The sequence below is a fragment of the Oncorhynchus keta genome, unplaced genomic scaffold, assembly GCF_023373465.1.
Source record: "Oncorhynchus keta strain PuntledgeMale-10-30-2019 unplaced genomic scaffold, Oket_V2 Un_contig_1498_pilon_pilon, whole genome shotgun sequence".
Taxonomy (NCBI): Eukaryota; Metazoa; Chordata; class Actinopteri; order Salmoniformes; family Salmonidae; genus Oncorhynchus; species Oncorhynchus keta.
The window spans coordinates 18,797-42,500 of record NW_026279065.1 but is presented as its reverse complement, the minus strand read 5'-3'; the positions used below and the strand labels follow the sequence as shown (position 1 = coordinate 42,500).

Genomic DNA, 23,704 nt, shown 5'->3' with positions numbered 1-23,704 from the left:
TTATACATGGTATCACTTGTTATACATAATTAATAAACATACTGTACATAATTGCCAAAAGCACAAGACTTACTGTTGCATGTAGGTCTATATTATTAATGGATTGATCATATAGAAATATAAAACATTATTTTAACTTCTCCAACTAATTACATGTGGCTCAGGAACCACTGACTCACTGCATTATTCTATAGTATTATCAAGACACTGCTGTTAACTCTTAACTACTTAGGACAGCTCACCAGGTGTCCTAAATATCTGCCGACTAGGTGGGACTGGAGACTTCATGCATAGCTTTAATTTATACCCATAAGTTTAAAATGTCTTTATTCTCTGCACTTATACGACCAATGTTCTACTCTGAGACACTTTGTGGATATGGGCCCAGATCTCAACATATTGTTATAAAGAAATTTAGAATGTTTGTTTTACATAATAATAAAAAAAATATATAAAAAGAATATTACTAACTGTAAAGAGTTGATATTATATTATAATATATATATATATATATTACTAATGTAACCCACTGTAAAGAGTTGATATTATAATATATATACTGTATATTACTAATGTAACCCACTGTAAAGAGTTTATATTATAATAATATATATATTACTAATGTAACCCACTGTAAAGACTGGGTTTATTATTTACTGATCAGTTACTAATGTAACCCACTCTAAAGCAGCATTTATATTATATTATAATATATATATTACTAATGTAACCCACTGTAAAGCTCGGTTTATATTATATTATAGCAGCATCCTAGTTATCCTACTAATGTAACCCACTGTAAAGACTGGGTTTAGTTATTTTATCAGTTGGTACAGCTCGGTAAGCTAGCTAGCTACTCTACCAGCAGCATCCTAGTTATCCTAGCTAGTCGGTACAGCTCGGTAAACTAGCTAGCTACTCTACCAGCAGCATCCTAGTTACCATAGCTACTCTACCAGCAGCATCCTAGTTATCCTAGCTAGTCGGTACAGCTCGGTAAGCTAGCTAGCTACTCTACCAGCAGCATCCTAGTTACCATAGCTACTCTACCAGCAGCATCCTAGTTACCATAGCTACTCTACCAGCAGCATCCTAGTTACCATAGCTACCACTACATCATCACCGGCTGTCTGCATTTCTTGTGGACGATGGAGCTCCCCGGTTGTTTCTTCCACCTGTTAAATCCCGGTGAGGACTTCTCCCTCTCTCAATGACGGATGCTGGCTACCTCTGTCCGGTTCTCCTCTCTTCACTAGATGGACGGTAACTTTAGTGTTTAAACCCTCTGTGTCCAAGGACCGAACTTTTGAATATTATTTTCAGGGCGCCTCAATAGCAGGTATTGAACCCCGGGTAAATAATCACTAGTCAGAACCTCAACCTCAGTATACATTCATTATAAAAATCATCTTAATATCTGATATTGTGAGTAAACAACCTCGAGAGTGCGTCTTCCAGCCCTCTAATAAATTACATCATTCAACCCTCCCGGTTAGTAAATGTACCTCAACATCCCCCGGAGAAGGCAGAGTAACGACACCAGCCTTTTAGCGGGGCTGACAGACTGACTACAACGCTCGCGTCTCTAAATTAATTTAGTTATTAAAAATGACACACTGCTCGCACGCCAACGAGCGTCTAGAAGTCAGTTCTATTTGTGACGCAGATCACGCTGCATCTCCTCATTGGTTTATAGAAGCAGGCCATCTCCTCATTTAGCAATAAAACATAAACAACTTCTTTAAACAATAAAAGCTCATTTACGAACATTTCTGAAAAGTGATATATAGCTTTTTGGAGTTCAGAGTAGATGAGAGATGTAATGTTTGTCTCTGTTGTGTTGAAGCCCAATCAAGCAGGAGAGACCAGCCTCCCCTGTTCCCAGCTGTGTGTCCATGAAGAGTGACAAGTCTATGGATCAACCTTTACAGTTTAGAGAGGGAGACTTTTCTACTGAACAAAGGTAAGAAGAACTCATGGGTCCTGGTCAGTGAGTTAAACAACACTGTCTCTAGTCATTTCTCCTCCCATTTTCCCATTTATTGTTGTTGTTTTCATAATCCATAGGCTAATCATTTAGTCTATTTTCATAGTCCTAAAACAAAATTAAACAAACACAACATTCCCTCCTTCCCAGTGTGTGTGTGTGTGTGTGTGTGTGTGCATGTGTGTGTGTACTCCCTGGATGAGGAGATGTAATCTCATGTTTTGTCCACAGAAACCAACAGGAGAGATCAGAGTCAGAGATTCTCAGTGGTCAGTCTTCCCAGAGTCATCAAACAGACCTGGACTCCATATTCAGTGTATGTGGTCCTGTTATGTACATTTGTTTTTGTTGACCTCAAGTAAAGTTGATCTGTCAATCATTCATTAATGTGTTAATGAGAAAGCATTTCTTCTCTTGCTTAACTTATTTACTTAATTTATTCCAGATGCTTGAAGAGAAAATTATGACATTTGTGAAGAACGAGATGAAGATGTTCAAGAGGATTCTTAGTCCAGAACTCCCAGAAGGCTTTGAGAGTCAGAAGCAGGATAAGGAAGTGGTGGATGCTGAAGATGAGAAGCAGGAGAGCAGTGCCAGAGAGGGGGCTCTGAAGATCACACTGCACATCCTGAGGAAAATGAACCAGAAGGAGCTTGCTGACACACTGGAGAAATGTAAGATCTGTCTGCCTCATGTTGAATGCTGTTATAACATTTAAAAGCTTTTGGTAAAGTACAGCTAAAGTAGCTGTGTAACTCAATGATATTGTAGCAGCCTTAACACAACACCTAGTGACGTCATCAAGTAGCAGCAGGGATGTGATGTGGTGACAAATTTAGAGAAAGAGAGCCAGACAGACAGACCAGACAGACAGACAGACAGACAGACAGACAGACAGACAGACAGACAGACAGACAGACAGAAAGACAGACAGACAGACAGACAGACAGACAGACAGCAGCATTAATAATACCAATAATAATGTAATCAGTCATACCAGTCTGTAATGCATTATGAAAACATTTACACATTTAGACAGTCAGTTAAGATAATAAATTATTATAATGTAACTGTAATATAACTTCTTGCATCGAGCCATCCCGGATCCGTTATCGTGGCTACAGCCTCAAGCTCATTACCATAACGCAACGTTAACTATTCATGAAAATCGCTAATGAAATGAAATGAATCTATTTGCTCTCAAGCTTATCCTTTTGTTAACAACATCATCTCAGATTTTCAAAATATGCTTCTCAACCATTGCAAAACAAGCATTTGTGTAACAGTATTGATGGCTAACGTAGCATTTAGCATAGCATTTAGCGTTAGCATTCAGCATGCAACATTTTCCACAAAAACCATAAAAGCATTCAAATAAAATCATTTACCTTTGAAGAACTTCGGATGTTTTCAATGAGGAGACTCTGTTAGCAAATGTTCCGTTTTTACAAAAAATATTATTTGTGTCGACTAATCGCTCCGTTTTGTTCATCGCGTTTGGGTAAAAAAAAGGAAAGGGTAAGGAAAAAAGAATAAGTCATTAAAACGCAAACTTTTTCCTAATTAACTCCATAATATCGACAGAAACATGGCAAACGATGTTTAGAATCAATCCTCAAGGTGTTTTTCACATATCTATCGACGATAAAATCCTTCGTGGCATTTTACTTTCTGTTCTGAAGAAATGGAACGCGCATGGACCTACAGATTACGCACACAGGACACCGGGCGGGACACCAGGTAAATGTAGTCTCTTATGGTCAATCTTCCAATGATATGCCTACAAACACGTCACAATGCTGCAGACACCTTGGAGAAACGACACAAAGGGCAGGCTCATTCCTGGCGCATTCACAGCCATATAAGGAGACATTGGAACACAGCGCCTTCAGAATCTGGGGCATTTCCTGTATGAAACTTCATCTTGGTTTCGCCTGTTGCATTAGTTCTGGGGCACTCACAGATAATATCTTTGCAGTTTTGGAGACGTCAGAGTTGTGTCTTTCCAAGGCTGTCAATTCAATGCATAAGCGAGCATCTTTTCGTGACAAAATGTTGCGCTTAAAACGGGCACGTCTTTTTATCCAATAATGACACAGCGCCCCTATAGGTTCAACAGGTTAAGAGAAGAAATTACTATAAAATAACTATAATTGAAAACTTTATAACATTCCTACAATACTGTACATGTTATTTCTTCATTCAGATGAGCTTGCTGTGATTTGCCAACGTGAACACAAATCTAATCTAAAGAAGAAGTTTCAATGTGTATTTGAGGGGATCGCTAAACAAGGAAACCCAACACTTCTCAATAACATCTACACAGAGCTCTACATCACAGAGGGTGGAACAGGAGAGGTCAATAATGAACATGAGCTGAGACAGATTGAGACAACAACCAGGAAACAAGCAAGACCAGAGACTGCAATCAAATGTAACGACATCTTCAAACCCTTAACTGGACAAGACAAACCTATCAGAACTGTGCTGACAAAGGGAGTCGCTGGCATTGGAAAAACAGTCTCTGTGCAGAAGTTCATTCTGGACTGGGCTGAAGGAAAAGCAAATCAGGATGTCCAATTTGTATTTTCATTTCCTTTTCGGGAGCTGAATTTGATGAAAGAGGAAAAACACACTTTGATTGAACTTCTCAATCACTTCTCAATGGAAACCAAACAATCAAGAATCTCCAACTATGACAAGTACAACGTTCTGTTCATCTTTGATGGTCTGGATGAGTGCCGACTGCCCCTAGACTTCCAGAAGAACAAGATCTGTTGGGACGTCACAGAGTCAACCTCAGTGGATGTTCTGCTGACAAATCTCATCAAGGGAAATCTGCTCCCCTCTGCTCTCCTCTGGATAACTACCCGACCTGCAGCAGCCAATAAGATCCCTTCAGAGTGTGTTGACCAGGTGACAGAGGTACGAGGGTTCAATGACCCACAGAAGGAGGAGTACTTCAGGAAGAGATTCAGTGATGAGGACCTGTCCAGCAGAATCATCTCACACATAAAGACATCAAGGAGCCTCCACATCATGTGCCACATTCCAGTCTTCTGTTGGATTTCTGCAACAGTCCTTGAACACATGCTGAAACATGAGAGAGAAGAGATGCCCAAGACTCTGACTGAGATGTACACACACCTTGTGGTGTTTCATACCAAACAGAAGAATGAAAAGTATCTTGGGAAAGAAGAGACAGGTCCACACTGGAATAAAGAGAGCATTCTGTCACTGGGAAAACTGGCTTTTCAACAGCTTGTGAAGGGCAATCTGATTTTCTATGAAGAAGACCTGAAAGAGGCTGGCATTGATGTCAATGAAGCCTCAGTGTACTCAGGATTGTGCACACAGCTCTTTAAAGAGGAATGTGGGCTCTACCAGGTCAAGGTGTACTGCTTTGTTCATCTGAGCATTCAGGAGTTTCTGGCTGCTGTATATGTGTTCCTCTCATTCATCAACAACAATTATAATGTAATGGATGAACTGCAAACAAAAGACGAGCCTGAAGTTACTTTCTACAAGAGTGCTGTGGATAAAGCCTTACAAAGTGAGACGGGAAACCTGGACCTTTTCCTCCGCTTCCTTCTGGGCCTCTCACTGGAGTCCAATCAGAAGCACTTACAAGATCTACTGACAAAGACAAGAAGCAGCTCACAGAGCCACGAAGAAACAGTCAAGTACATCAAGGAGAAGATCAGGGAGAATCTCTCTCCAGAGAGGAGCATCAATCTGTTCCACTGTCTGAATGAACTGAATGACAATTCTCTAGTGGAGGAGATCCAAATCTACCTGAGCTCAGGAAGTCTTTCAGAAGACAAACTGTCACCTGCACAGTGGTCAGCTCTGGTCTTTGTGTTGCTGACTTCAGAAAAGGAGCTGGATGTGTTTGTCCTGAAGAAATACTCCAGATCAGAGGAAGGTCTTCTGAGGCTGCTGCCAGTGGTCAAAGCCTCCAGGGCTGTTCAGTGAGTAAATAAAATGACATTTAAGAACTAATCATCAGGAAGAAATATTCAGTTTAGAGAAAATATGTATTATAATATGTATATAATATTATATTGAAAAACATATTGAATAAATGCATGTATTTATTAGTATAACAATATGCCCATACAATTCTAGGACACGGAAGATGAATCTATATGTTATTTAAGAGAAAAAAAAACAAATGCATCTGCCATTGTCCTTCTACAATACTGGTGTTAAATTAACAGTGTGTTTGTGAAGTCATGATGATCTCTTTGTCAGGCTGTCAGGCTGTCTAGTCACAGAGGAAGGCTGTGCTTCTCTGGTCTCAGCTCTGAGGTCAAACCCCTCACACCTGAGAGAGCTGGATCTGAGTAACAATGACCTGAAGGATTCAGGAGTGAAGCTGCTCTCCGATGGACTGGAGAATCCCCACTGTAAACTGGAGACTCTGAGGTCAGTATTCCTGTAGTTGGTCAACAAGTGATAACTGTTCACCAGATCCACATGTGTTTACCAGGCACACATAGTCCACACCATATGTGTTTGGACAGTGAAGCTTACAGTTTTACATTTTGGTTGTGTTTTAGTATTGTTTAGCATGTTTTGTTGTAGTCACTGTTATTGGTAATGGTGAGAGGTTAGCATGTTTTGTTGTATCCTCTGTTATTGGTAATGGTGAGAGGTTAGCATGTTTTGTTGTATCCTCTGTTATTGGTAATGGTGAGAGGTTAGCATGTTTTGTTGTATCCTCTGTTATTGGTAATGGTGAGAGGTTTGCATGTTTTGTTGTATCCTCTGTTATTGGTAATGGTGAGAGGTTTGCATGTTTTGTTGTATCCTCTGTTATTGGTAATGGTGAGAGGTTAGCATGTTTTGTTGTATCCTCTGTTATTGGTAATGGTGAGAGGTTAGCATGTTTTGTTGTATCCTCTGTTATTGGTAATGGTGAGAGGTTTGCATGTTTTGTTGTATCCTCTGTTATTGGTAATGGTGAGAGGTTAGCATGTTTTGTTGTATCCTCTGTTATTGGTAATGGTGAGAGGTTTGCATGTTTTGTTGTATCCTCTGTTATTGGTAATGGTGAGAGGTTTGCATGTTTTGTTGTATCCTCTGTTAATGGTAATGGTGAGAGGTTTGCATGTTGTTGTAGCCTCTGTTATTGGTAATGGTGAGAGGTTAGCATGTTTTGTTGTATCCTCTGTTATTGGTAATGGTGAGAGGTTAGCATGTTTTGTTGTATCCTCAGTTATTGGTAATGGTGAGATGTTAGCATGTTTTGTTGTATCCTCTGTTATTGGTAATGGTGAGAGGTTAGCATGTTTTGTTGTAGCCTCTGTTATTGGTAATGGTGAGAGGTTAGCATGTTTTGTTGTATCCTCTGTTATTGGTAATGGTGAGAGGTTTGCATGTTTTGTTGTAGTCTCTGTTATTGGTAATGGTGAGAGGTTAGCATGTTTTGTTGTAGTCTCTGTTATTGGTAATGGTGAGAGGTTAGCATGTTTTGTTGTAGTCTCTGTTATTGGTAATGGTGAGAGGTTTGCATGTTTTGTTGTATCCTCTGTTATTGGTAATGGTGAGAGGTTAGCATGTTTTGTTGTATCCTCTGTTATTGGTAATGGTGAGAGGTTTGCATGTTTTGTTGTATCCTCTGTTATTGGTAATGGTGAGAGGTTTGCATGTTTTGTTGTATCCTCTGTTATTGGTAATGGTGAGAGGTTTGCATGTTTTGTTGTATCCTCTGTTATTGGTAATGGTGAGAGGTTAGCATGTTTTGTTGTATCCTCTGTTATTGGTAATGGTGAGAGGTTTGCATGTTTTGTTGTATCCTCTGTTATTGGTAATGGTGAGAGGTTTGCATGTTTTGTTGTATCCTCTGTTATTGGTAATGGTGAGAGGTTAGCATGTTGTTGTAGCCTCTGTTATTGGTAATGGTGAGAGGTTAGCATGTTTTGCTGTATCCTCTGTTATTGGTAATGGTGAGAGGTTAGCATGTTTTGTTGTATCCTCTGTTATTGGTAATGGTGAGAGGTTAGCATGTTTTTTGTAGCCTCTGTTATTGGTAATGGTGAGAGGTTAGCACGTTTTGTTGTAGCCTCTGTTATTGGTAATGGTGAGAGGTTACATGTTTCTATCCTCAGGTAATGTGTCACGCCCTGGTCAAAGTATTTTGTGTTTTTCTTCATGTATTTGGTCAGGCCAGGGTGTGACATGGGTTTTTGTATGTGGTGTGTAGCTTAGTGGGATTGTAGCTTAGTGGGGTGTTCTAGGAGAGTCTATGGCTGTCTGAAGTGGTTCTCAATCAGAGGCAGGTGTTTATCGTTGTCTCTGATTGGGAACCATATTTAGGCAGCCATACTCTTTGGTTGTATTGTGGGTGATTGTCATGAGTGTCTTGATGGCCTTGTTTGATGTTAGGTAACACAAGTATAGGCTGTTTTTGGATTTCGTTTGTTTTTGTAGTGTTCATGTTTAGTCGTTTTTTACGTTTGTTTAAATTAACATGGATCGCAATCGACAGTTGCAGTCCGACTCTCCACCATATGAAAACCAAATGATTTGATCATTTGTCATTTTTAATGATACATTAATTTACGAATAGATATGGAAGGTTCCATATGTTGAAAAAATATACTGCCACTATTTTCACCACCAAAGAATATCAGAGTGATTTTAATATGATTTGACTCTTTGCAGGTTGTCAGGCTGTGGAGTCACAGAGGAAGGCTGTGCTTCTCTGGTCTCAGCTCTGGAGTCAAACCCCTCACACCTGAGAGAGCTGGATCTGAGTAACAATGACCTGAAGGATTCAGGAGTGAAGCTGCTCTCTGATGGACTGGGAATCCCCACTGTAAACTGGAGACTCTGAGGTCAGTATTCCTGTAGTTGGTCAACAAGTGATAACTGTTCACCAGATCCACATGTGTTTACCAGACACACATAGTCCACACCATATGTGTTTGGACAGTGAAGCTTACAGTTTTAAATGTGGTGCCGTTCTCCAGCATTTTGGATTTGAGATACAATGTTTCATATTAGGTGACAGTACAGAATGTCACCTTTTATTTGAGGTTAATGGTGAGAGGTTAGCATGTGTTGTTGTAGTCTCTGTTATTGGTAATGGTGAGAGGTTAGCATGTTCTGTTGTAGTCTCTGTTATTGGTAATGGTGAGAGGTTAGCATGTTCTGTTGTAGTCTCTGTTATTGGTAATGGTGAGAGGTTAGCATGTTTTGTTGTAGCCTCTGTTATTGGTAATGGTGAGAGGTTAGTATGTTTTGTTGTAGCCTCTGTAATTGGTAATGGTGAGAGGTTAGCATGTTTTGTTGTAGTCTCTGTTATTGGTAATGGTGAGAGGTTAGCATGTTGTTGTAGCCTCTGTTATTGGTAATGGTGAGAGGTTAGCATGTTTTGTTATAGTCTCTGTTATTGGTAATGGTGAGAGGTTAGCATGTTTTGTTGTAGCCTCTGTTATTGGTAATAGTGAGAGGTTAGCATGTTTTGTTGTAGTCTCTGTTATTGGTAATAGTGAGAGGTTAGCATGTTTTGTTGTAGCCTCTGTAATTGGTAATGGTGAGAGGTTAGTATGTTTTGTTGTAGCCTCTGTTATTGGTAATGGTGAGGTTAGCATGTTTTGTTGTAGTCTCTGTTATTGGTAATGGTGAGAGGTTAGCATGTTTTGTTGTAGCCTCTTTCACCACCAAAGAATATCAGTGTGGTTTTAATATGATTTTACTCTTAACAGGCTGTCAGGCTGTCTAGTCACAGAGGAAGGCTGTGCTTCTCTGGTCTCAGCTCTGAGGTCAAACCCCTCACACCTGAGAGAGCTGGATCTGAGTAACAATGACCTGAAGGATCCAGGAGTGAAGCTGCTCTCTGCTGGACTGGGAATCCCCTCTGTAAACTGGAGACTCTGAGGTCAGTATTCCTACAGTTGGTCAACAAGTGATAACTGTTCACCAGATCCACATGTGTTTACCAGGCACACGTAGTCCACACCATATGTGTTTGGACAGTGAAGCTTACAGTTTTAAATGTGGTGCTCTGCTCCAGCATTTTGGATTTGAGATAGAATGTTTCATATTAGGAGACAGTAAAGAATGTCACCTTTTATTTAAAGGTATTCATACATATACAGTCGTGGCCAAAAGTTGAGAATGACACAAATAGTAATTTTCACAAAGTTTGCTGCTTCAGTGTCTTCACATATTTTTGTCAGATGTTACCATGGAATACTGAAGTATAATTACAAGCATTTCATAAGTGTCAAAGGCTTTTATTGACAATTACATGAAGTTGATGCAAAGTGTCTATTTGCCCTGACATGCTGTCAATTAACTTCTGGGCCACATCCTGACTGATGGCAACCCATTCTTGCATAAACAATGCTTGGAGTTTGTCAGAATTTGTGTGTTTTTGTTTATCCACCCGCCTCTTGAGGATTGACCACAAGTTCTCAATGGGATTAAGGTCTGGGGAGTTTCCTGACCATTGACCCAAAATATCGATGTTTCGTTCCCAGAGCCACTTAGTTATCACTTTTGCCTTATGGCAAAATGCTCCATCATGCTGGAAACTGCATTGTTGGTCACCAAACTGTTCCTGGATGGTTGTGAGAAGTTGCTCTTGGAGGATGTGTTCTTAGGCAACATTGTGAGTGATCCCACTCCCCTTGGCTGAGAAGCAACCTCACATGAATGGTCTCAGGATGCTTTACTGTTGGCATGACACAGACTGATGGTAGCGCTCACCTTGTCTTCTCTGGACAACCTTTTTCCGGATGCCCCAAACAATCAGAAAGGGGATTCATCAGAGAAAATGACTTTACCCCAGTCCTCAGCAGTCCAATCGCTGTACCTTTTGGGGAATATCAGTCTGTCCCTGATGTTGTTCCTGGAGAGAAGTGGCTTCTTTGCTGCCCTTCTTGACACCAGGCCATCCTCCAAAAGTCTTCGCCTCACTGTGCATGCAGATGCACTCACACCTGCCTGCTGCCATTCCTGAGCAAGCTCTGTACTGGTGGTGCCCCGATCCCGCAGCTGAATCAACTTTAGGAGACGGTCCTGGTGTTTGCTGGACTTTCTTGGGCACCCTGAATCATTCTTCACAACAATTGAACTGCTCTCCTTGAAGTTCTTGTTGATCTGATAAATGGTTGATTTAGGTGCAATATCCTTGCCAGTGAAGCCCTTTTTGTGCAAAGCAACGATGACTGCATGCGTTTCCTTGCAGGTAACCATGGTTGACAGAGGAAGAACAATGATTCCAAGGACCACCCTCCTTTGAAGCTTCCAGTCTGTTATTCAAACTCAATCATCATGACAGAGTGGTCTCCAGCCTTGTCCTTGTCAACACTCACACCTGTGTTAATGAGAGAATCACTGACATGATGTCAGCTGGTCCTTTTGTGGCAGGGCTGAAATGCAGTGGAAATGTTTTTGGGGGATTCAGTTCATTTGCATGGCCAAGAGGGACTTTGCAATTAATTGCAATTCATCTGATCACTCTTCATAACATTCTAGGGTATACGTAAATTGCCATCATACAAACTGAGGCATCAGACTTTGTGAAAATGAATATTTGTGTCTTTCTCAACTTTTGGCCACGACTGTATATTTTACCGTTTAGATATGAAAGCACTATGTATCCAAACTCATCAAAAATAGAAACAACCCTTTTTCAGGACCCTGTCTTTCAAAGATAATTTGTAAAAATCCAAATAAATTCACAGATCTATATTGAAAAGGGTTTAAGCACTGTTTCCCATGCTTGTTCAATGAACCATAAACAATTAATGAACATGCACCTGTGGGACGTGCACCTGTGGGACGGACGTTTAGACACTAACAGTTTACAGACGGTAGGCAATTAAGGTCACAGTTATAAAAACTTAGGACACTAAAGAGGTCTTTCTACTGACTCTGAAAAACACCAAAAGAAAGATACCCAGGGTCCCTGCTCAGTTGCATGAATGTGCCTTAGACATGCAGCAAGGAGGCATGAGGATTGCAGATGTGGCCATGGAAATAAATTGTGATGTCTGTACTGTGAGACGCCTAAAACGGCGCTAAAAGGAGACAGGATGGACAGCTGATCGTCCTCGCAGTGGCAGAACACGTGTAACAACACCTGCGCAGGATCGGTACATCCGAACATCACACCTGCGGGACAGGTACAGGATGGCAACAACTGCCCGAGTTACACCAGGAACACACAATCCCTCCATCAGTGCTCAGATTGTCCGTAATAGGCTGAGAGGCTGGACTGAGGGCTTGTAGACCTGTTGTAAAGCAGGTCCTCCCCAGACATCACTGGCAACAACGTTGCCTATGTGCACAAACCCACTGTCACTGGACCAGACAGGACTGGCAAAAATGCTCTTCACTGACGAGTCACGGTTTTGTCTCACCAGGGGTGATGGTCGTATTAGTGTTTGTCATTGAAGGAATGAGCGTTACACCGAGGCCTGTACTCTGGAGTGGGTTCGATTTGGAGGTGGAGGATCCGTCATGGTCTGAGGCGGTGTGTCAGCATCATCGGACTGAGCTTGTTGTCATTGCAGGCAATCTCAACGCTGTGCGTTACAGGGAAGACATCTTCCTCCCTCATGTGGTACCCTTCCTGCAGGCTCATCCTGACATGACCCTCCAGCATGACAATGCCACCAGCCATACTGCTTGTTATGTGTGATTTCCTGCAAGACAGGAATGTCAGTGTGCCATGGCCAGCGACGAGCCCGGTTATCAATCTCATTGAGCACATCTGGGACCTGTTGGATCAGAGGGTGAGGGCTAGGGCCATTCCCCCCCAAAAATGTCCGGGAACTTGCAGGTGCCTTGGTTGAAGAGTGGGGTAACATCTCACTGCAAGAACTGGCAAATCTGGTGCAGTTCATGAGGATGAGATGCACTGCAGTACTTAATGCAGCTGGTGGCCACACCAGATACTGACATACTTTTTATTTTGACCCCCCTTTGTTCAGGGACACATTATTCCATTTCTGTTAGTCACATGTCTGTGGAACTTGTTCAATTTATGTCTCAGTTGTTGAATGTTATGTTTATACAAATATTTACACATGTTAAGTTTGCTGAAAATAAATGCAGTTGACAGTGAGAGGACGTTTCTTTTTTTGCTGAGTTTAGTTCTCCCATTTGAAGAAGTCTTAATTATTTGGACAAATTAATTTAGTCAAAGTTTAGTATTTGGTCCCATATTCCATGCCTGCAGTGATTACATCAAGCTTGTGATTCTACTAACTTGTTGAATTAATTTGCACTTGGTTGTGTTTTAGATGTTTTCCTAATAGAAACTGAATGGTGAATAATGTCCTGTCATTTTGGAGTCACTTCACTTGTATTGTCAGCAAGAATAGAAGATGTTTCTGAACACTTCTACATTCATGTGGATGCTCCTATGATGATGAATAATCAGGAATGAATCGTGAATAATGATGAATGAGAAAGTTATTAGAGGCACAAAGATCAGACCCCTCTGTTATTGGTAATGGTGAGAGGTTAGCATGTTTTGTTGTAGTCTCTGTTATTGGTAATGGTGAGAGGTTAGCATGTTTTGTTGTAGCCTCCGTAACATTCACATTCATTATTATATATGATTCATTCATGATTAAGAAAAATCATGGCATCATCAGGATTCATTTATTACTGTTTAGAAACATGTTATCTACTCACTTATAAAGAAAATTACTCTTCATCATCCACCATTTTAATTCTGAACAGTCACATGCTTGATGTGTTAAAGGAATATCAGACAAACTTTTGACTAATTTAATTTAATTCTAATTTAATCCACTATAAGTAAATGTGTCAGAATACTTATCACTTCTTCAAATAGGGGACTAGATACATAAAATGCTAAAATTATTTCTAAACGTGAAACAGATATGTATTAAAATATCCTCAAATAAAAGGGGACATTATATACTGTCACCTCATATGAAACATTTGATCTGAAATCAAAAATGTTGGAGTATAGAGACACATTTAAAATGTTAGCTTCACTGTCTAAATAGATATGGTGTGGACTGTATACTCAATACAATCTAAATCTGATACCTCACTGTCTAAATAGATATGGTGTGGACTGTATACTCAATACAATCTAAATCTGATACCTCACTGTCTAAATAGATATGGTGTGGACTGTATACTCAATACAATCTAAATCTGATACCTCACTGTCTAAATAGATATGGTGTGGACTGTATACTCAATACAATCTAAATCTGATACCTCACTGTCTAAATAGATATGGTGTGGACTGTATACTCAATACAATCTAAATCTGATACCTCACTGTCTAAATAGATATGGTGAGGACTGTATACTCAATACAATCTAAATCTGATACCTCACTGTCTAAATAGATATGGCGAGGACTGTATACTCAATACAATCTAAATCTGATACCTCACTGTCTAAATAGATATGGTGTGGACTGTATACTCAATACAATCTAAATCTGATACCTCACTGTCTAAATAGATATGGTGAGGACTGTATACTCAATACAATCTAAATCTGATACCTCACTGTCTAAATAGATATGGTGTGGACTGTATACTCAATATAATCTAAATCTGATTCCTCACTGTCTAAATAGATATGGTGTGGACTGTATACTCAATACAATCTAAATCTGATTCCTCACTGTCTGTCTTTTGACTGATACTGCTTTTTAAACTGGTCTGGTCAGTCGACTCAAATATTTGTTAATTTGCATCTTTCTATCTACAAGCAATACTATGATAATGTGTCATTTCCAGGAGGCTGTGCTTCTCTGGTCTCAGCTCTGAGGTCAAACCCAACACGTTATTTGTGCAGGTTACAGTGTCAGCAGGGAAAGATAAGTGTATCATTTGATACAATTACAGACAGATTGTATTTCTTCTGTGTTTGCAGACTCACTGGCTGTAAACTCAGAAACACATCCTGTAAAGTGTTGGCCTCAGTTCTCAGTTCAAACCCCTCACACCTGAGAGAGCTGGATCTGAGTAACAATGACCTGAAGGATTCAGGAGTGAAGCTGATCTCTGCTGGACTGAGGAATCCCCACTGTAAACTGGAGACTCTGAGGTCAGTATTCCTGTAGTTGGTCAACAAGTGATAACTGTTCACCAGATCCACATGTGTTTACCAGACACACATAGTCCACACCATATGTACATACCTGTGTTACTGTTTAAATATGAATAGTGAATAATGACGAACAACAAAGATATAGAGGCACAAAGATCAGAATAAATGATCAACTCCTCTGTTATTGGTAATGGTGAGAGGTTAGCATGTTTTGTTGTAGCCTCTGTTATTGGTAATGGTGAGAGGTTAGCATGTTGTCTTGTAGCCTCTGTAACTTTCACACTCATTATTATTCATTATTCAGTCATGATTTGTATTATCATGGCATCATCAGGATTAGTTTAGTAGTGCTTAGAAACATGTTATCTACTCACTTAGACAGAAATACTCTAGTCATGAATCACAATTGTTTTAATGAACAAAAATAACCCAAAACAACCTGTAAATGCAACAAATGAGTTTGTCACGACTTCCACCGAGGTCGGTCCCTCCTTGTTCTGGCGGCGTTCGGTGGTCGACGTCACCGGCCTTCTAGCCATCGCCGATCCACTTTCATTTTCCATTTGTTTTGTCTTTGTTTTACACAGCTGGTATCATTTCCCCAATTACATGTTCATTATTTAACCCTCTTTTTCCCTTTGTGATTTATTTCTGTATGTTCGGTCTGTTATTGTGGGCTCGGTATTACGACATGTTAGTAGAATAATAGAGTAAAGTTACTTGTGTTACTCATCTCTGCTGTCCTGCGCCTGACTCCTCTGCACCAGCTACACCCAGATCATTACAGAGTTTGAGTCACAAGCTTGATGAAGTCATTGCGTTCAAGGAATATCGGACCAAATACTCAACTTTTGAATATTTTAATACACTGAAAGTTAATTGGTCAGAATACTTATGATTTCTTCAAATGGGGGTCTAGATGTATAAAGTGATTTTATTTCTAAATATTGAAACAGATATGTATTAAAATATCCTCAAATAAAAGGTGACATTATAAACTGTCACCTCATATGAAACATTTGACCTCAAATCCAAAATGTTGGAGTATAGAGTAACATTTAAAATGTTAGCTTCGCTGTCTAAATGGATATGGTGTGGACTGTATACTCAATACAATCTAGATCTGATACCTCACTGTCTAAATAGATATGGTGTGGACTGTATACTCAATACAATCTAGATCTGATACCTCACTGTCTAAATAGATATGGTGTGGACTGTATACTCAATACAATCTAAATCTGATACCTCACTGTCTAAATAGATATGGTGTGGACTGTATACTCAATACAATCTAAATCTCATACCTCACTGTCTAAAGGTTAGTGTCAGCAGGGAAAGATAAGCGTATAATTTGAATACAACCTGTCTGTCATTGTATTTCTCTGTGTTTGCAGACTCACTGGCTGTAAACTCAGAAACGCATCCTGTAAAGTGTTGGCCTCAGTTCTCAGTTCAAACCCCTCACACCTGAGAGAGCTGGATCTGAGTAACAACGACCTGAAGGATTCAGGAGTGAAGCTGCTCTCTGCTGGACTGGGGAATCCCCACTGTAAACTGGAGACTCTGAGGTCAGTATTCCTGTAGTTGGTCAACAAGTGATAACTGTTCACCAGATCCACATGTGTTTACCATACACACATAGTCCACACCATATGACAGTGAAGCTTAGTTTTAAATGTGGTGCTCTGCTCCAGCATTTTGGAATTGAGAGAATGTTTCATTAGGTGACAGTACCGAATGCCACTTTATTTGAGTTTAATGGTGAGAGGTTAGCATGTTTTGTTGTAGCCTCTGTTATTGGTAATGGTGAGAGGTTAGCATGTGTTGTTGTAGCCTCTGTTATTGGTAATGGTGAGTGGTTAGCATGTGTTGTTGTAGCCTCTGTTATTGGTAATGGTGAGAGGTTAGCATGTGTTGTTGTAGCCTCTGTTATTGGTAATGGTGAGAGGTTAGCATGTGTTGTTGTAGCCTCTGTTATTGGTAATGGTGAGAGGTTAGCATGTGTTGTTGTAGCCTCTGTTATTGGTAATGGTGAGAGGTTAGCATGTTTTGTTGTAGCCTCTGTTATTGGTAATGGTGAGAGGTTAGCATGTTTTGTTGTAGTCTCTGTTATTGGTAATGGTGAGAGGTTAGCATGTGTTGTTGTAGCCTCTGTTATTGGTAATGGTGAGAGGTTAGTATGTTTTGTTGTAGCCTCTGTTATTGGTAATGGTGAGAGGTTAGCATGTTTTGTTGTAGTCTCTGTTATTGGTAATGGTGAGAGGTTAGAATGTTTTGTTGTAGCCTCTGTTATTGGTAATGGTGAGTGGTTAGCATGTGTTGTTGTAGCCTATGTTATTGGTAATGGTGAGAGGTTAGCATGTGTTGTTGTAGCCTCTGTTATTGGTAATGGTGAGAGGTTAGCATGTGTTGTTGTAGCCTCTGTTATTGGTAATGGTGAGAGGTTAGCATGTGTTGTTGTAGCCTCTGTTATTGGTAATGGTGAGAGGTTAGCATGTTTTGTTGTAGCCTCTGTTATTGGTAATGGTGAGAGGTTAGCATGTGGTGTTCTCTAACTTTCATTATTATTATTATTATTTATGAGTCACAGTCAAGTTAATGTAGTCAAAGAATGTCAAAGAATATGGGACCAAATACTCAACGTTTGAGAACTTTAATACACTGTATACTCAATACAATCTAAATCTGATACCTCACTGTCTAAATAGATGTGGTGTGGACTGTATACTCAATACAATCTAAATCTGATACCTCACTGTCTAAATAGATATGGTGTGGACTGTATACTCAATACAATCTAAATCTGATTCCTCACTGTCTAAATATATATGGTGTGGACTGTATACTCAATACAATCTAAATCTGATACCTCACTGTCTAAATAGATATGATGTGGACTGTATACTCAATACAATCTAAATCTGATACCTCACTGTCTAAATAGATATGGTGTGGACTGTATACTCAATACAATCTAAATCTGATACCTCACTGTCTAAATAGATATGGTGTGGACTGTATACTCAATACAATCTAAATCTGATACCTCACTGTCTAAATAGATATGGTGAGGACTGTATACTCAATACAATCTAAATCTGATACCTCACTGTCTAAATAGATATGGTGTGGACTGTATACTCAATACAATCTAAATCTGATACCTCACTGTCTAAATAGATATGGCGTGGACTGTACTCAATACAATCTAGATCTGATACCTCACTGTCTAAATAGATATGGTGTGGACTGTATACTCAATACAATCTAAATCTGATACCTCACTGTCAGTCTTCTGACTGATACTGCTTTTTAAACTGGTCTGGTCAGTCTACTATAATATTTGTACTATACATGTTTCTATCTACAAGCAATACTTTGATGACATTTGATAAATATATACATTTTGTAAAAATATACTGCCACTATTTTCACCACCAAAGAATAGCAGTGTGATTTTAATATGATTTGACTCTTTGCAGGCTGTCAGTCTGTCTAGTCACAGAGGAAGGCTGTGCTTCTCTGGTCTCAGCTCTGGAGTCAAACCCCTCACACCTGAGAGAGCTGGACCTGAGCTACAATCACCCAGGAGACTCAGGAGTCAGACTGCTCTCTGCTGGACTGGAGGATCCACACTGCAGACTGGAGAAACTCAAGTATGTAGAGGGTTTATGTCAATGTTCATATCAGACATGTTTGACTTATCAGGCTAGTTAAGACAAACATTCTTACCACCACTTGGTGTGTGTGTGTGTGTGTGAGTTCAGGTGTGTCCCTCAATGACTGTCTGTTCTTCTGCTTACCGCTACAGTGTGGAACATGGTGGAGAGAACAGAATGAAATCTGGGCCTAGAAAATGTGAGTGTTGACTGCTGTGAAGAATATAACTAAGAATAAGTCTTAATTCAAGTTAAGTCCAAGTCAAAGACCACAATCATTACTTACTTGGTCATATTAAATATCAGCTGTAGTTCTACAGAATCAGAAATCAGGGACACCAAAGTTTACAAGAGTTGCTTTGACAATGTGTGTGCAATTAATGTGAATACGTGTGTTTTATATTACCATACAGTATAACATATGATCATTCAACAAGTCTCAAGTTACCTTTACTTCTCCTTTTGATACCTAGAACCATCCACATTAAATGAATTAGTGAAAAGTGAGTTAACCTGATGCTTGGATTGGGTTCAGCTGGAACGGTGGCGCATAATATGCAAAAATATTCTTAGAAATATTTAACCTCCACACATTAACAAGTCCAATAGCTCAAATGAAAGACACATTGTTCATCCAGCCAGCAAGTCAGATTTCTAAAATGTTTTACGGCGAAAACATAGCACATATTTATGTCAAACCACCACCAAAGACACAGCTAATTTGAATAGCCAAGTTGAACAAAATATGCAATCAACAAATGCAGGATTCATAGAAAAATAATTCACTAACCTTTTGAAAATCTTCATCAGATGACAGTAATAGGACATGTTACACAGTACATTTATGTTTTTTCAATAATATACAATTTATATCCATAAATCTCTGTTTACAATGACGCAATGTTAAAAAATTTACTGTGCTCACACATTAGCATTATGTCTCCTCTATGTTGGACTCCACAGAAACACAAAATAACCACATAAATATTCCCTTACCTTTGATGTTCTTCGATCATAAGCCGTGGAAGTAGTCATACTTAACAAAAACTGCCTTTGGTTTTCAAGTCTGTCTTTCGGCTATCAAACACGATAAATTCTGTCGGAAATGCAGCCAAAATTCTAGTGGATGCGCATCAACTTCAAAATTACATATTATATGTCGACTAAACTGGTCAAACTAAGTGCAGAATCAAGCTTTAGCATGAACATGGAAAAAAATCCTTAGCACGAACAGACAAACAGACATCGTTTGGTCAACCCTGGAAGACAGAGCTCTGGACCCGACGCGCATCAAAGTGCATGTATTTTCGCGTGACCTGAAGGTTTCAGCCCGCCAAAAGTGGAGGGAGCGTGCGATTCTCACACTGACAGGCCCCACTGAAAGCAGACATCGTGCTGAATAGATAGAAACTGTTCCCAGATCTGTAGCTGGTTGGGAAGGGTGGGGGCGATGACGTCAGTTGGCCCAACTTTCATGATGACAAGAGAGTTTGGGAGAATGGCTGCCCTGAGTTCTGCTTTACATACAGACATAATTTGAACAGTTTTAGAAGCTTTAGAGTTTTCTATTCAATTATAATTATTATATGCATATATTAGCAACTTTATTTTCTGTTTACTATGGGCACGCAATTCCTCCAAAGGGGGCAGTATTCTGTAGTCAGACTATCTTTAACAGGTTTGTTAACATTATAATGTGAATGATGATGATTTCTAATATTGTGTCTGGTTTCATCCATCAGATGTCTGTGATCTCACACTGGACCCAAACACAGTAAACAGACGCCTCTCTCTGTCTGAGGAGAACAGAAAGGTGACATGGAGGAGAGAGAAGCAGCCGTATCCTGATCACCCAGAGAGATTTGAGGACTGGGGACAGGTGCTGTGTAGACAGGGTCTGACTGGGCGCTGTTACTGGGAGGTAGAGTGGAGTGGGGGGGGGGCTGATGTAGGAGTGACATATAAAGGAATCAGCAGGAGAGGAAGGGTTGAGGACTGTGGTCTTGGATACAATGACAAATCCTGGAGTCTGTTCTGCTCTGACAACAGTTACTCTGCCAGTCACAATAATAATCCCACTACCATAGACGTCCCCTCCTCCAGCTCCCACAGAGTAGGAGTGTATCTGGACTGGCCAGCCGGCACTCTGTCCTTCTATAGAGCCTCCTCTGACACACTGACCCACCTGATCACATTCACCTCCACATTCACTGAGCCCCTCTATCCAGGGTTTTGGGTTTGTGATGAATCCTCAGTGTCCCTGTAAATAATCACACACACACATTTGGGTTTATTTTATTGTTCAGTATAATAAAAAGAGCAAATGTAAATGTTTTATGTTTGATATGAAGTAAGTAACACTCAAGTCCATCTGATATAAACTGAGTCGTTTAATAAGTGAAAAATAACAACTCCAAAACCAAAATATACAAAAAATAATAAAAAGTAAAAACCCGTCAAACGTACATACAATCAAACCAAATCACCGACATGAGGGGAAACACACAACATGTAATTGATGAGAAAGCAGGTGTGATGTGAAACAAGGCAAAACAAATGGAAAATGAAAAATGGATCAGCGATGGCTAGAAGGCCTAACAAGGTCGTGTCCTTTCTTTAAAGCTCTAAGTAATGTTTTATTGATGCCTCATTTAAATGTTTTGGATGTTGATGAAAGGAAATCCCATAAAGTCATAGCAAAGTACTGGCCAGTTGGCATCTTCTGATTGGGTGTCTCAGGTCAGGCCTGAGCCATGATCAGAATGTGTCTGTCTATTTACAGCCCTGCCATTTCTACCTGTCCTGATCTCGTGTTTGACCCCTGACCTCCTAACACCATCTCACTGTCCATGTCTGCTTTTAGCTCCCACCTCTATTTCACTGTGTTATAATGGACCTTATGGTTGTTATGTCACCTCTGTAACCAGGTATCAAACATACTGACCTTTCTGACCCTGTCCCATGGTCCTACCTGCTACAACTAAACATTTACAGTCCTCTGGGTTTTGTTTGAACATGTCCATTTACTCATTTATTGATTTAATTGTTGTTCATTGGGGTTGTGCCGCAGAGCATCATGGGGGTTTGTATGTGTTGAGATGATCATGTTCCAGATAAATGGTTGAACTGATTTCTGTCTCCCGTCTCATTATTGAATTGTTATACAGACGTGGTTAAAACCCACAAAACATAACAGATTGGTGATGAGTCTGAATCTACAGGAAATATTCTGTCTGGAAGATTTGGTTTTTACAACTGTTTATAATGGTTATTTTCTGTGGTTCAGTCTAGGCTAATGTTAACAGTGTATTACTAGCAGAGACAAGTGCATAGTGGAGCTAAGAGTTAACATCATCATGGAGGGAAGTGGAGCTAACAGAGAGAGTTAACATCATCATGGAGGAAGTGGAGCTAACAGAGAGAGTTAACATCATCATGAAGGGAAGTGGAGCTAACAGAGAGAGTTAACATCATCATGGAGGAAGTGGAGCTAACAGAGAGAGTTAACATCATCATGAAGGGAAGTGGAGCTAACAGAGAGAGTTAACATCATCATGAAGGAAGTGGAGCTAACAGAGAGAGTTAACATCATCATGAAGGGAAGTGGAGCTAACAGAGAGAGTTAACATCATCATGGAGGGAAGTGGAGCTAACAGAGAGAGTTAACATCATCATGGAGGGAAGTGGAGCTAACAGAGAGAGTTAACATCATCATGAAGGGAAGTGGAGCTAACAGAGAGAGTTAACATCGTCATGGAGGGAAGTGCATAGTGGAGCTAACAGAGAGAGTTAACATCATCAGGAAGGGAAGTGGAGCTAACAGAGAGAGTTAACATCATCATGGAGGGATGTGGAGCTAACAGAGAGAGTTAACATCATCATGGAGGGAAGTGGAGCTAACAGAGAGTTAACATCGTCATGGAGGGAAGTGGAGCTAACAGAGAGAGTTAACATCATCATGGAGGGAAGTGGAGCTAACAGAGAGAGTTAACATCATCATGGAGGGAAGTGGAGCTAACAGAGAGAGTTAACATCATCATGGAGGGAAGTGGAGCTAACAGAGAGAGTTAACATAATCATGGAGGGAAGTGGAGCTAACAGAGAGAGTTAACATCATCATGGAGGGAAGTGGAGCTAACAGAGAGAGTTAACATCATCATGGAGGGAAGTGGAGCTAACAGAGAGTTAACATCATCATGAAGGGAAGTGGAGCTAACAGAGAGAGTTAACATCGTCATGGAGGGAAGTGGAGCTAACAGAGAGAGTTAACATCATCAGGAAGGGAAGTGGAGCTAACAGAGAGAGTTAACATCATCATGGAGGGAAGTGGAGCTAACAGAGAGAGTTAACATCGTCATGGAGGGAAGTGGAGCTAACAGAGAGAGTTAACATCATCATGGAGGGAAGTGGAGCTAACAGAGAGAGTTAACATCATCATGAAGGGAAGTGGAGCTAACAGAGAGAGTTAACATCATCATGGAGGGAAGTGGAGCTAACAGAGAGAGTTAACATCATCATGGAGGGAAGTGGAGCTTAACAGAGAAGTTAACATCATCATGGAGGGAAGTGGAGCTAACAGAGAGAGTTAACATCATCATGGAGGGAAGTGGAGCTAACAGAGAGAGTTAACATCATCATGAAGGGAAGTGGAGCTAACAGAGAGAGTTAACATCATCATGGAGGGAAGTGGAGCTAACAGAGAGAGTTAACATCATCATGGAGGGAAGTGGAGCTAACAGAGAGAGTTAACATCATCATGAAGGGAAGTGGAGCTAACAGAGAGAGTTAACATCATCATGGAGGGAAGTGGAGCTAACAGAGAGAGTTAACATCATCATGGAGGGAAGTGGAGCTAACAGAGAGAGTTAACATCATCATGGAGGGAAGTGGAGCTAACAGAGAGAGTTAACATCATCATGAAGGGAAGTGGAGCTAACAGAGAGAGTTAACATCATCATGAAGGGAAGTGGAGCTAACAGAGAGAGTT

General features: G+C 40.2%; 1 protein-coding gene and 1 long non-coding RNA gene across 13 annotated transcripts in view; one reads left to right on the top strand and one right to left on the bottom strand.

Moving 5' to 3' along the window:
* LOC127918825 (NACHT, LRR and PYD domains-containing protein 3-like) overlaps positions 1-21,722 on the top strand; it is a 22,807-nt gene extending 1,085 nt beyond the window's left edge. The window contains exons 2-12 of one of the 11 annotated variants that reach the window (XM_052502055.1): positions 1,847-1,963; positions 2,219-2,303; positions 2,433-2,661; positions 4,194-5,958; positions 6,242-6,415; positions 9,703-9,759; positions 14,936-15,052; positions 16,453-16,626; positions 18,541-18,714; positions 18,870-18,916; positions 20,460-21,722. In XM_052502055.1, the coding sequence (XP_052358015.1) occupies positions 1,847-1,963; positions 2,219-2,303; positions 2,433-2,661; positions 4,194-5,958; positions 6,242-6,415; positions 9,703-9,759; positions 14,936-15,052; positions 16,453-16,626; positions 18,541-18,714; positions 18,870-18,916; positions 20,460-20,983 (3,463 nt within the window). In that variant the 3' untranslated portion in view covers positions 20,984-21,722. Of the gene's footprint in view, positions 1-1,846; positions 1,964-2,218; positions 2,304-2,432; positions 2,662-3,563; positions 3,728-4,193; positions 5,959-6,241; positions 6,416-9,702; positions 9,760-14,878; positions 15,053-16,452; positions 16,627-18,540; positions 18,715-18,869; positions 18,917-20,459 lie in introns of those variants that run through there. The other 10 variants (XM_052502062.1, XM_052502061.1, XM_052502056.1 and 7 more) reach the window with 10 other exon arrangements.
* On the bottom strand, positions 13,956-18,221 carry LOC127918826 (uncharacterized). 2 transcript variants are annotated; one of them, XR_008100924.1, is made up of 4 exons: positions 17,928-18,221; positions 17,810-17,868; positions 14,387-14,622; positions 13,956-14,268 (listed from the first exon to the last, which is right to left on the bottom strand). It is a non-coding gene; the product is annotated as an uncharacterized LOC127918826 (long non-coding RNA). The 2 variants fall into 2 exon arrangements; XR_008100923.1 differs by having other exon boundaries at positions 17,810-18,221.
* Positions 21,723-23,704: the final 1,982 nt, after the last annotated feature.